Source organism: Panthera tigris, chromosome A2, assembly GCF_018350195.1.
Source record: "Panthera tigris isolate Pti1 chromosome A2, P.tigris_Pti1_mat1.1, whole genome shotgun sequence".
In the NCBI taxonomy this organism is placed as follows: domain Eukaryota; kingdom Metazoa; phylum Chordata; class Mammalia; order Carnivora; family Felidae; genus Panthera; species Panthera tigris.
The window spans coordinates 91,123,301-91,137,172 of record NC_056661.1 but is presented as its reverse complement, the minus strand read 5'-3'; the positions used below and the strand labels follow the sequence as shown (position 1 = coordinate 91,137,172).

Below are 13,872 nucleotides of genomic sequence, written 5' to 3'. Positions count from 1 at the left end.
GAAAGAAAGAAAGAAAGAAAGAAAGAAAGAAAGAAAGAAAGAAAGGAGGGAGGGAGGGAGGGGGAGGGAGGGAGGGGGGAGAGAGAGAGAGAGAGAAAGAAGAAAGAAAGAAAGAAAGAAAGAAAGAAAGAAAGAAAGAAAGAAAGAAAAAGAAAGAAAGAAAGGAACCTTTCTATTTGTGACAACATGGATGAACCTGGAGGGCATTATGTTGAGTGAAACTAGCCAGACACAGAAGGACATATAAGAGTCCAACACCTAGGGGCGCCTGGGTGGCTCAGTCGGTTGAGCGTCCGGCTTCGGCTCAGGTCATGATCTCGCGGTCCGTGAGTTCGAGCCCCGCGTCAGGCTCTGTGCTGACCGCTCAGAGCCTGGAGCCTGTTTCAGAGTCTGTGTCTCCCTCTCTCTCTGACCCTCCCCCGTTCATGCTCTGTCTCTCTCTGTCTCAAAAATAAATAAACGTTAAAAAAAAATTTTTAAAAATTAAAAAAAAAAAGAGTCCAACTCCTAGAAGCAAAGTGGAATGGCAGTTGCTAGAGGTTAGGAAAAGGGGGAAACAGGGGAGCATTCCTCAAAGGCACAAAGTTACAGTTGTACAAATGAGAAGGTCCTAAAGATCTACTGTACAGCACAGTGCCCAGAGTTAACAATACTATATTCAGTATACTTAAAATTTTGCTAACAGTGTAGATCTTGTGTTGTATTCTTACCACTACTACTACTACTAACAATAATAATAACAACAACAACAATAATAAAGAGGGTGAAAACAAACTGCTGGAGCTAATCGGTATGTTTACAACATAGATTACAGTGATGACTTCATGCGTCCACATTTACCTCCAAACTCGTCAAACTGTATACATTAATTATGTACAGCTTTCCTTTAATGCCAATCATATCTCAATTAAGTGGCTTGGAAAAACCCTCTAGATATGCGGCCAGGAGTCTGTGTTTAACAAGCTGCCATGAGGTACTCTGATGCACTCCGAAGTTTGAGAGGAATACACCATTGTATGGTTAAACATACAACTACGCTGTGACTCGGTAATACCACCGCCAGGTAATTAATTACAGAAGAAATGTAAACATGTGTCCACCAAAGAGATTTTTATAAGAATATTTATAGTTATTTTATTCAGACTAGCCAAAAAGTGGAAACAACCCAAATGTCCATCCACAGAATGGATAAAACTCTGTGTTATCTTCAAACAACAGAACGTACTCAGTAATTTAAAAAGATGAAGACAAACTGTTGCTACCTCTGACATTAATCTCATAGGCATATGCTAAGCAAAAGAAGCTGGACACAAGACACAATGCATGAAGATCTAAATCAGGATAAACTAATCTACAGCAAAAAAAAAAAAAAAAAAGCCACAAAAGGGACTGCAGAAGTGGGAGCCACTGACTGGGATGCGGTACAAAGGAAGGTACTGGGATAACAGAAATGTGCCAAATCTCACCAAGGGAGTACATATGTACCAAAACTCATTTAAAGGTATTCGAGATTTACATACTTCATTGCACTAATTTTTATTTAAAAAAAATTTTTTTTAATGTTTATTTTATTTTTGACAGAGAGAGACAGACATGAGCAGGGGAGGGGCAGAGAGAGAGTGGGACACAGAATCTGAAGCAGGCTCCAGGCTCTGAGCTGTCAGCACAGAGCCCGACGCGGGGCTCAAACTCACAGACCGCAAGATCATGACCTGAGCCGAAGTCGGACACTCAACCGACTGAGCCACCCAGGCGCCCCTCACTGTACTAATTTTTAAAACAGACTGTGCTAAGGGGTCCATAGGAAGTAAATAAACCTTTCCCAAATGTTTTCTTAGGGACACTAGTCCTGAGAGATGGGTCATGTAAAACAAAAGGGTCCACAGTGAAACAAGTCTGGGGGACACCTGACCACATTCTGTCTCAGAGACATGCATCATGCACAGCAAGACAAAGGTACTGATAAGTCATGACCCAGGAAAACTTCATTAAATCTAAAGTAAAAAAGCTTCCACATGAGCTTATTTCACAAAAATTGCAGTTTTGACATTTCTTTCTTTCTTTCTTTCTTTTTTTCTAATTTGTCATAATAAATCCAAGTATCTAGAAAGACAAATAACACTCTTAAAACTGACAGTGCCAACTTCTGATGGGAAAAGAAAACCAGAAACTAAGGGAGACAGACCTGACTTGGGGAAGAACACATTCAAAATTATTGTTAATGACAGCAAAAGTGCCAAGTCATCTTTAAAAAGTTTTATAGAATAGAAACCCTGAACAAAGTTTAAGAAACAAAACAAAACTGGAAGATTGTATCACAGCAAGCCTACAGTAGAGTCCTTAGGGGGATCTTCATTTATTACTTTAAATATTAATTAATGTTTATTACTTCCAGTAAGACCTATTAGGTTGTAGCTTTATTCTCAGACAGACTGTCATGATTTACTTTCTTCCCATCACAGGGATTGTAAATGGTTTCACAAGGTAACCAAAGGAACAGCCTCAAGTATCTATGTAAAGTAAGAGCATCTATATGCCTATTTGCACATTTTTTTAAATTGTGAAATCTATAAAATGGATCCCCTAGCCCTTTGGCAGCAGGGCAGAAGAAGTGCAGAAGATCAAGGAGTCACAAATCTATTTCAGAGAAGGGACATTAGCAAACACTCATCTCATTTTCTAATAAGGAGACAATGTTAACGTCTTAAAAAGTATTTATTTTTTAATTTATTTTGAGAGAGAGCAAGTGAGAGCACACAAGGCAGGAGAGGGGCAGAGACAGAGAGAGAGAGAGACAGAATCCTAAGCAGGATCCATGCTGTCATCATAGAGCCTGACGCGGGGCTCGATTCCAGACACCGTGAGATCATGGCCGGAGCCAAAATCAAGAGTCGGACGCTTAACCAAGTAAGCCACCCAGGCATCCCAAAACTTTTTATTTTTTTAAGTTTTTATTTATTTAAGTAATATCTACACCCAATATGGGGCTTGACCTCATGATCCCGAGATCAAGAACTGCATGTTCTTACAACTAGGCCAACCAGGCACCCCAACAATGTACACTTTTAAGTGGTTTTCCTAAGCAGCAGTTTAGGACATGCTCTTGGTTGGATAATTCTTCCATTTCCCCGCTGCCTCTCTCCCAGCACACGTTCTCATAGTGGCACAATCCAAAACCCCGCTCAGCCCCCGACTAGCTGTGGGCCCAGGAAAAGACAAGCTAGATGAGCCCATTTCCTCATCTATAAAATGTAAATGATAAGATCAATCTCACAGCGCTGTAACGAAGATAAAAATGAGATTAAAAATTCGAAGGTTCTGTAACCATAGGCAGGGCCCACTAACAAAGGAAGCGTCTCCACCCCAGATATTCAGAGCATGCTCTGTCTTGAAAAGAAAATCAAGGAATCCAGTACATCCAAAGACAAATGTATTCTGTATAATCGCTGCTCGACTAACGAGGCCAAAGTAGGAGTACTCTGCCCTGCTTGTCATGCAAAGGTTTGGATCATCTCAAGCCAACACGTATAAATAAATGGGCCTGCAAACAAACACACGTGAGATGGAAAGACTTTTCACAAAAACACATAATAATAAAAAGCATTAGTCTATAATCGTGCCTTCTGAAAACGCTGGGGCAAAAAGAGAGGAGGAAAACAACAAATGGGGAAATGATTACAAGTCCATCCCTATGTTTATAAAATCAGTATCTCACTGAAAGTGAATTTTTCTGTATTTTGTCTACGCAGACCAATTTTTGCTCTAACATTATTTCTCCTTTCAGAGATACGCTACTGTGATTGTTGCCATTTTAAAAAGTCTTCCTCCAATGTGCTCAAGCTGTGTCTTTCCAAACTCATCCACTACAAACATGAGGTCACTTTGCATTTTATTCTCCTTCTTGATGTCACTTGACCTCATGTCACTTTCTCTCTCAAACTGTTATGAGCAGTCATGTGCTAAGGACATTTCACATACAGATTAGCTCTAAAGCATTCAAATGAATTATTAAGCCTGACTTTTTTTAAAGTCATAATATGAATACCATACCAGATGGAAGATCATCCAAGGGAAATTCAAACAGTCTGGATTTGTAAACCGAATGAAAATGGAAATCCTCCTGCAATAACAAACAACAGAGATTGAGCACATGCAACCACTTATCCCCAGCCTCAGGCAATGAGAGCTGAAGAAGCAGAGACCCCTAAAAGAAGCATGACTATGCGCCCTCCTGGATTTGGAAAGGCAATGAGCCACTGTGCAACCCTCCCCCGCCTGGATTCCCCCTGCACCAGAGAAATATCCTATTAGAAACAAAATGCCTCTGCAGACACAGAGGCCAAAGCCTGCAGTAATGGAAAATAAATGAATGAACCTATTCCCCCAAGGAGAAGTAAGACATCTGGGAAAATGGGCTAATGCTTTTTATAACTAGTTCCTTTCTGTGGATCCCTGCCCCACTTTCAGAGTCAGAGAGTTTTGCTAGGCAAAGACTGCAGGGCTAACACTCTTCCGGTATCGGGGAGTAGGATGACTGGTGTAAGCAGATGCCCAAACGGACCTTGCTCCAAAATTCAAATGTCATACAAAGTTCTGTGACAAACCAACAGACAAAAAGTCCTGTTCCATCTAAGAAAAATTAATGAACATTCAAGTAACTACTTCTGGCTTCTTTCCATTAAAAAAACCCAGAATGTCATAAACAGTCAAGTTTCATGATAACTGCCATAAAAACATCACCTGGCCAGGCGAAGTGATACGACAGCCAGTAATAGGCATCCAGAAAACAAAATACAATACAAATAGCTTCCCTTTATGGGTGGCAACACAGTATGTATTTTTAGAAATTACTTAAGTGTTTGAACACTGTTGCACGACACGATGAAGAATGTTTCTGTGCACAGAGCTAGAATGGAAGTGTATTATCTTTCTCTGCAGTCTATAATATTAACTCAACCCTCTTCTAGTTTTTTTGGAAAATGAATTGTTTCGACTAAAATGAAGGAGAAATTAATAAAACAGATTTCTCTACATTTCACCAGCACAAGGCCTTACAGACAATAGGCAATAGAGAAAAATCTGAAATCCAGAAAAGAAAATGAGGTGGAAAATCATGCATCTATTGAGTTGGTGTGTAACAGACTGAATGATTGTGTCCATCCCCACCCTGCCAAATTCATATGTTTAAGCCCTAACTCCTAATGTGACTGTATTTGGAGATTGGGCCTAGGAGAAGGTACTAACGGTTAAAACAGGTTTCAAGGGTGGGGCTGGGGTCCTTACAGGAAGAGGAAACACCAAAGTGCGCTCTCTCTCTTTCTCTCTCTCTCTCTCTCTCTCTCTCTGCCATGTGAACACAGAGTAAGAAGGAAGCCATCCCAATCGAAGGGGAGAGCCCTCGACAGACATGGACCCTGCCGGCACCTTGATCTTGGACTTCCAGCCACCACAACTGTGAGAAAATAAATTTCTGTTGTTCAAGCCACCCACTCTCTTGTGATGACTGCCTGAGCAAACTAAGACAAATCACAGCACATTATGGTGGAGTTAGAACAAAAATGGAGGCTTCAGAACACCTGAGAAGGAAAGTATTTCCAGTATCTAGAGAAAGAGACAGACTTTAAAAAACACTTGTGGTTTTGACTTATTCAATATTCAATTATATCCTGACTCTAAAAATATGAAAATAGAGACAAAAAAAAAAGGAGGAAAAGGGAAGAGGGAAAGCCCCCAATATAAATTTTTACATTGGCCACAAGAAACAGGAGCACTTACTTGGGAGGTGTCATTCTCTTCTGGTTCAATGAGATAGGTGTGGTTCCCATCATAGAACATTCCACTGCCAAGGACAAGAAAATAATCAGGCATAGCCATCTTGCCTCAGAACAAGATCATTTTAAAATCAACAGCTGCCGAAGGATGAATTCACTTCTCAACACTCACTTCCCAGTCCCACCCATCATCACCAGTTACACACCACATACCATAGACACACAGACACACACACATTCCCCATATACCACACCACACACACCCTACTTACCACACACCACACACATACACACACACCCCACATATACCCCCACATACCACACATACACAGCACATACAGATTACATACTACATACCACACACCATACCCCACAAACCTCCCAATACCACACCCCACATACACATACACACTGCACCACATCACATGAGGGTAAACACACACACACACACACACACACACACACACACACACACACACCTAAAGGGAAAAGCCCGTTCCTCTGACTCCCCATAAACAGCAGGGTCTCCTCATCCTGACCCTTCTCAGGTTCAGGATTATCATTCTTTAACTGTGGTCCATTATTCCTCCCTCCAACACGTAATTTTAAAACTTTATATGCAAATAGTCACCTGGAGAGCTTGTAAAATTGTAAAACTTTCAGGGCCTCCCTCAGATTTCTTGGCTAAGGCCCAGGAAGCTGCATTTTAAACAAATCCCAGGTGGTTCTGACGCAGGTTGTCAGGGACTACACTGAGAATTGCCTATCTACCACACACCTGAAACATTCTCTGGTAACAAGAGATGATGCATTTCAACAATTTACCATGAGCTAAAAACTTGACACTCATTTGAATCGGTTCCACAAATGTATGAGGGAGGCACACTTATACGTTTGCCTATACTCATTTTACAAGAAATGAAACCAAAGCTCAAAGAGATGAAGTAACCTGACCACATTACATAACCAGGAAGATCAGAGGTGGGAACAGAGAGAGCCCAGGCAGATTGGTTCCTGAACTCCTATCTGCAGTTGGCTACCTCTTCATCCATTCACTCATTCAGCACACACTTATAGAGCACCTACAATACACTGCTCTAAGTGCTGGGGGTACCATAGTGGACAAAACAGATGATTTTTCTGCCCTCATGGTGCTCATGTGCATTGTAGGGAAGACAGACAAAAAATGTATAATCAACAAGTATATATATATATAGACATAGATAGATGTAGATATATAGACATAGATATATATATAGTATATATATATACTATATATATACTATATACTATACTATATATATTTATATATACTATATATATACCTATATATACTATATACTATATATATTTATATATACTATATATATATACCTATATATACTATATACTATACTATATATATATCTAGATATATCTATATATATATATATACATATATATAGATATATATATGGTGGTAAAAAATTCTAGGGAGGAAAATAAAGCAGGTTAAGGACAATAAATTGTGCTAGAGGACTGGGTGTAGAGACCAAAGAGAGAAGACTGTTGATTTACATAGAGTCTCAGAGAAAGGCTTTCTAGAGAAGATCTGAAATAAAGGAAGGGAGGATATCTGTGCAAAGAGCATCGAGCCCTAAGTGTGCTCCAGGAACATCAAGGATGCAGTGTGGCTGGAGTAGGGTGGGTGTGAGGAGGGCTCTGAAATGATTATCAGAGGAAGAGTGGGGCCACATGAGGCAGGCCCTTCTAACAGCCCTGGCTTTCATCCTGAGAGACATGTGGATTTAAGTTAGCAGAGGGAAACATGATCGCTCTTAAATTTTAAAATAATTGCTCCAACTGCTGTGTTAGAATAGTCTTTAGGATGGCAAGGACAGGAAATGGGGAAATTATAGCAATAATCCAGGTGGAAAAAAAAATGGTAGCCACCTAGATCACAATGGCAATGGTGGAGATCGTGAGAACTGGTCAAATTGGGGGTAGTTTTTCAAAATTAGAACACCAATAGGATTTACTAATGAATTTGAATTGGAGTATGCAGGAAAGAGTTGTGTCGATGAAAACTCCAAGGTTTTGACCTGAGCAACTGGTGAGATGGGTTTGCCATTTAGTCAAATAGGAAAAGCTGCAGGAAGGACAGAATGGGCCTTGGAAGCAGGATGCAGGGAGCAGGGCATAAATCTGGAGTTGGGTTTTGATCTCTTAGGCTGAAGATGACTATAAGCCAACTGAGAAATCCTCTGGAGGGCATTTTAAGCTACAGATGGCCTCAGCTCCCACTCAGAGAGATCCTGATGGCCATTCCTTCTAGGAGAACATGGTCTTTCTACTAAGATGAAACCTCTAATGACACTGAAGAAATGTGTCTTATCATTCAGGCATCTGAGAAGGGACAAAGTGTGATCTTCAGGAGTCATTTCTCAGTGTTATGTGGAAATGACTGCATGAGACCCAAACTGGTAAGCATATAATAGTATTTATCTTTTGATGATGGCTTAATGGAATCAGTTGGTTTCCCTGAGCTGTAATCATAATGGCTTTCAGCTCTGCCTCTATCCAAATTCTTTCATTCCTGCTGTAACATCTTCCACATGCCCTCAGCTTTCATATACCCTTAGAACTGCTTCTCTCACATCTGTAAGGTTTTCCACCAAAGTACACTTTCTGAATTTGGATGACATCACATTTGGAATTTGAAGATAAACAGATGCAATTTGTAAGATATTACTGACAATACACTCCTAAAGAATCAGAGTGGGGGAAGCCTTTTTCAAACAGTAGACCAAATATGACAGCAGACATTCTCTCTGCACCTGTTGAGAACTGGCCAGACCCATCCAGAAAATGGTACAGAACAACCACCCTTTGCCAAAATTCACATGGCTATGCTGATTAAACAGCAAGCAGATTGTTTTGTTTAAATAATCCAGGGTATTATTTCCTCTTGCATTAAGTTGGTGTCCAGTGTGAAAGTCAGTGACCTTTATTGGATCTAAACATCACGATACACAGGGTAAAGAAATCAGATTCTGATATCATATATATCTAGAAGATTCTGGCTCCCTATATGATAATGTGCCATCACTAACTCTTTAACTATTAAAAAGCATATGTGTTTTATTTGTTTTGAGGATTGACACCTTTCAGTTTTATTTATATAAAATTCCAATAAGTATATCAAGTCCACACAGAGTATACATTTGATAAAAACCAGCATCCAGGACCTATTTATTATAGGCTAATAGAGCTGATTTTTTAAAAGGCTGGATCAAAACAAGATTTTGAAAAGAAACGGCCATTCTTAAAAATTGCCACAAGAGGGCAATAAACTTACATCTGATTCCATTCTTTTAGGTTCCTATAGTTACAGGATTTTGTCATAACATCAAACATACCAGGACCAAAATACTGCCTGTTAGTCCTCTGAATTTGAAAAAAAAAAGTGCAATCCTGAGAAACTTAACAGAAACCCATGGGGGAAGGAGAGGGAAAAAAAAGAAAAAAAAAAAAAAAGTGGTTAGAGTGGGAGAGAGCCAAAGCATAAGAGACTCTTAAAAACTGAGAACAAACTGAGGGTTGATGGCCTGGTTGGGAGGGAGGGTAGGGTAGGTGATGGGTATTGAAGAGGGCATCTTTTGGGATGAGCACTGGGTGTTGTATGGAAACCAATTTGACAATAAATTTCATATATTGAAAATATAAATAAATAAATAAAGACTGCTTTCCAAAAAATAAAAATAAAAAATAAAAAAATAAAAAAATAAAAAATAAAAACTTAAAAAATTTTAAAAATTTTTAAAAATGTGCATTTTCTGGTTCTTTATGGAAAATATATATAAATCTGCATCTTTCCCCCCCCTTCATGTTCTTCAACTGAATTCAGTAAATCAAGAAAAATGAGAGATCTATGTATGTACTTGGTAAATTATTAAAGATGAGTCATGGATGAAATAATCTATTTCATATCCAAATCAATGTAATTGATACAATATAAATTATTTAATATTTAGCAATATCCTCTAAAATATTTGTCAGCAATTTTTTCAGAAAGTAAAATCAACATGAGGATAATTAATAATAAATTAACAAAATGGATCCAGAGTAAATTTATCCAACACTCTCACGAAGGTCTAAGAACACCCAAACATGCTTATACACAATCCTGACAGTGTTCCTAGACACATGATGCATTTTCTGTTTGTTTTTTTTGTTTCATTTTAAACAGAAAAGTTTCTCACGACAGAGGTAAATTTTACCTAGTTAAAACAACTGAAGCTGCCTCAGAGTGATACTCCTGATATAGTCACTAAAGTTTCCTTAAAGTTTCTTTTCCATCCTCCTTCAAATGACTGTGTAAGGTTAGTAGCAAGCTCCTGGTCTACCAGAGTCCCTGGAAAGCAGTGACGCCTTCTCATTGCTTCTTACAACATGCTGTTTGGAAAACTGGAAGACAAAGCGGAATAAGCCCTGGGCAAGATGCTTACATGGGAACTTTGGGTTGAGATGGTAAGAGGAAGAGAAGGAGAAAAAAGCCTCTTCTTTTTTATATCACTATCATACATTTGTTGTCACGAATGTCGATGGGCCCAGGGTACCACTCTTAGCAGAAAGCTGTGCTCATCATGAGATGAGGTGTAACAATTTTATTACTGAAGGGGACTTTAAATTTATTTTTACAGATAAGAAAACCAAGACCGTATGAGGCATGGATTCCTGTTTGTAAAAATGTCTCTTTAGTCAAAGACTGTAATCAAAGTAAGTAAAAGTCTTTCAGAGCAAACGATCAGCAGATAGAGGTCTTCCATGCTCTTGGGCATCTGGTGTCATTCCTCTGGTTCCTCATAGTCTCTACCTTCTGCCTCTCGCATACCTACTGCCCAAGTCTGACTGGAGGCACCACTTAGGCAGACTAGCTCGATTTTCCTGGATTTCCCATTAGAACTCTTTCCTAGCGTTCTTTAAGACCTGTCTGCCTAGCCCTCTCTCTTGGAAGGCTCTATCAAAGCCTATTCCAGGGCCACTCTACCTACTCAGATGGCATTTCTGCGGAGGCCTCAAGCACTACCTCATTCCCCAGTGCCCACTCTCTATTTGCATTTTTCTGTTACTTTCTCTCTCAAAGAAAACACACCTATCTCATTCCATAGTAGGAAGCTGAGCTAGTTTTAGCTTCCCCCACAGGACTGTGAGCTGTTGTGGACAGGAGTCATGTTCTCATTGCCTCGATTTTCCCAGGGGCTGGCACATAGCAGACACTCAATAACTGCTAGCTACACAAAAAAGCCAGATCTCTAACTTGGGAACTGACAGGATGCATTTTAAATTTTCCAAGCAAAAATTTAACAAAACTAAAGTGCTGGTTTGTTCCACATCCAAAAAAAAGTAAAACAAGGAAGAACTGAGATGATTTAGCTTCAGTAGAATGCAGAGGAGTGACACGGTAGCTTCACACGGTGTTAACAAAACAAGTAAGAGCTGGCCACCTGTGTGTCACCATTAGCGACAGAACAGAGGAAGTGGATGTATTCCCATGTTAAACATCAGCAAACATTCTTTGATAATGAAGGTTATGAGAAAGGAAGCAAGGCCCCGAAGAAGGATGAACTCCAGTCCTTGGAGGTTTCCGAGAACAGACAGACGCTCCCACAAGCTTGCTGTGGGTTTTAGGTGGGATTCTGGCCAAACAATGGGCTCCAACACATGAGCTCTTGAGGTGATTTGCAGTCTACTGTCTTTGTACAAGGAGTCAAGAGTTTCCACCTACTAAAATTTCTACTATTCCATAAAAGTATAAAAACTAGCATCAAGAAGGAGTAGGGACAGAATGGTACCAAGGGTCTAAACACCCAGAGAAACAGAGACCCACATTATGCAAACCGCTCCTGTCCCAACTTGGATGAAACTAGAAAATGCTTCAAACATCACCATAGGGTGTCATATCATAACTCCAAAGACCCTGGCCTGTTTCCGCAACTCTAATTTAAAAATCTACCTGGTTTCGAAACCTCAAAAGAAAGTAAGATCAGATCCGTTGCTGATTTAAAATCATTTCTTGACATAAGAATTTTGATTACAGTGCATTAAAAATAAAGAAAATAAGTGACTGAAAGAGTGGATAGTACAAAAAATTGGGGGGACACTTACTGAAGTCCATGGCATGTTGACAATGCAACAAATGAAGCAGGGTTTCCTCGGACACGGCCCTGGTAGTAGCAATGTTCTCCTCCCTGGAAACAGAAACCGAGAGCATAAGCCTCCACCATCGCCAGGAGCATCACCCACGTCATTCCTCAGGTTCCAGTGCACACCACACCTCCATGGCTAAAGCTCTGCAGAATATTTCGTTATTCAGATTAGTGCTATCAGACCTCTTCTAACAGAATTATTCATAAACACTCCAAGCGAGCCAACTCCAAATCAAAAGATGAAGAAATAAAAGTTGACTTAACTTGCCTTTTATGTAGGTGATGATAGAAAGAGCAAAGAAATAGATAGTGAAATACATCTGTGGCTCCTGCATGAGGATCGGTTGAATCATCTATCTCCCCAGTCATGAGAAACTCAACCTAGAGCACCAGCAAGATGATGCTCTTCCACATACAGCTAAGTAAAAATGACTATAAATCATTCCAGAGTCACTAAATTAAACTGACAGAGGAAAATACCTATTTTTATAGTGTTGATAGCAAAACTTGACAAATTTATACTATTTTGTTCTCCAATCATGAATGGCTTTCCCAGGAAGCTGTCTGGGGTTTGAAATTCCAAACTTTCCTCTAGCAGCTGGTTACATTAACTAAAATCCCATGAGACTCATTTCTTTGGATTAAACGTTCCTGGAAAAGGTAATAGGATAAATCCTCTGCCATCTCAGGGTGGTGCCTCAGTCTTCAAATATCTGCCACTCAGAGCATAGTCTAGAAACCAGCAGCACTAACACCCCCAGGAGCTGGTTAGAAATGCAGTTTCAAACTCCAGCCCCAACCTACCTACTTATTATAATCGGCATTTTAACAAGGCCCCTGTTGATCCATATGCACATTAAAATTTGAGAACCATTGTTCTAAATGGCCTCTTCCATTCCCCCACTAATCTCCTATTTCTTCAGAAGCTGAAAGCTGCTACTTCAACTGATCCACTGAGATGTGAAAGAATGAAATCAAGGACTTGAAGAATGGATGGTTTAAAGGGGCAAATGCTATCTGCCTTATAGTCTGACTTTAGGACTAATCCTACCTCAAATATTCAGTACTTGACAAGTAGAGGGGAGAGAACAGAAAGACACAGGATGTAACAAGCCTGAAGACATTTTCTGCACTGGAATCCCAAGGAAGGCAGCTGGGCCTGTAACTTCTGCTTCTCGTGAGATAATCCTACAGGATCTGGGGGACCTCAGCTGCAGTGAGGGGGCAGAGAATAGGCACTCGAGCTAGTCTGCCTAATCCTGTGACATCACCAAATCTCCAAAGGAGTCACTGAGCATCATGAACTGGGGAATGCAGTTGGATTTGATGGACGGTAAGAACAGGGGGGTACTTCACCTATAAGCCTGGCAGGGGGTATAACCCAATAGGCCACAGACTGTATTTCTGTCCTAGGAAATACAGACAGACACCAACTTTCTGCATAGGGCTGGTTTGGTGTAGATGCTAACTGCATGAGCTATCAGCTCCTTCATTTACTGGCTGTGTGACCTCAGGCAAGTTACAGGCCATCTGGCAAATGGGGGCAACAATTTCAGAGGGGTGTTCAGACCATTAAAGAGGTAAAATGCAGAAAGGGCTTAGAATAATGCTTGCCACTTAGTAAGCACTTAATAAATGTTTGCTACTGTTATAATTACTGTGTGTCAATTATTCAATGTGCATACACAATCACCTTAAATCCCTACATCAATCCTATAAAGAAATATTGCTCCCTCTGTTCTACATAGGAGGTCACAACCTTAAGAGTGAAGGTTGTCCACCTGGGAAGTTGCAAAGTAGAGATGCAAACTTTATGTGAATGTGTAAATGCAAGCCCTGTGTCATTTCCCCTACACTACTTATGAGGTGGGCCTAGAACCTGCAGGGTGTCTAGTGAAAATCTAACCTTTCCC

General features: G+C 40.1%; 1 protein-coding gene across 15 annotated transcripts in view; it reads right to left on the bottom strand.

Annotated features, from left to right (window-relative positions):
* The window catches only part of ADAM22 (ADAM metallopeptidase domain 22), a 235,764-nt gene that overhangs the window by 75,199 nt on the left and 146,693 nt on the right, over positions 1 to 13,872 (bottom strand). For all 15 annotated transcript variants that reach the window (XM_042965798.1, XM_042965686.1, XM_042965704.1 and 12 more), the window contains exons 5-7: positions 11,919 to 12,001; positions 5,776 to 5,839; positions 4,051 to 4,120 (exon numbers count right to left, since the gene is read on the bottom strand). In XM_042965798.1, coding sequence (XP_042821732.1) covers positions 4,051 to 4,120; positions 5,776 to 5,839; positions 11,919 to 12,001 — 217 coding nt within the window. The remainder of the gene's footprint in view (positions 1 to 4,050; positions 4,121 to 5,775; positions 5,840 to 11,918; positions 12,002 to 13,872) is intronic.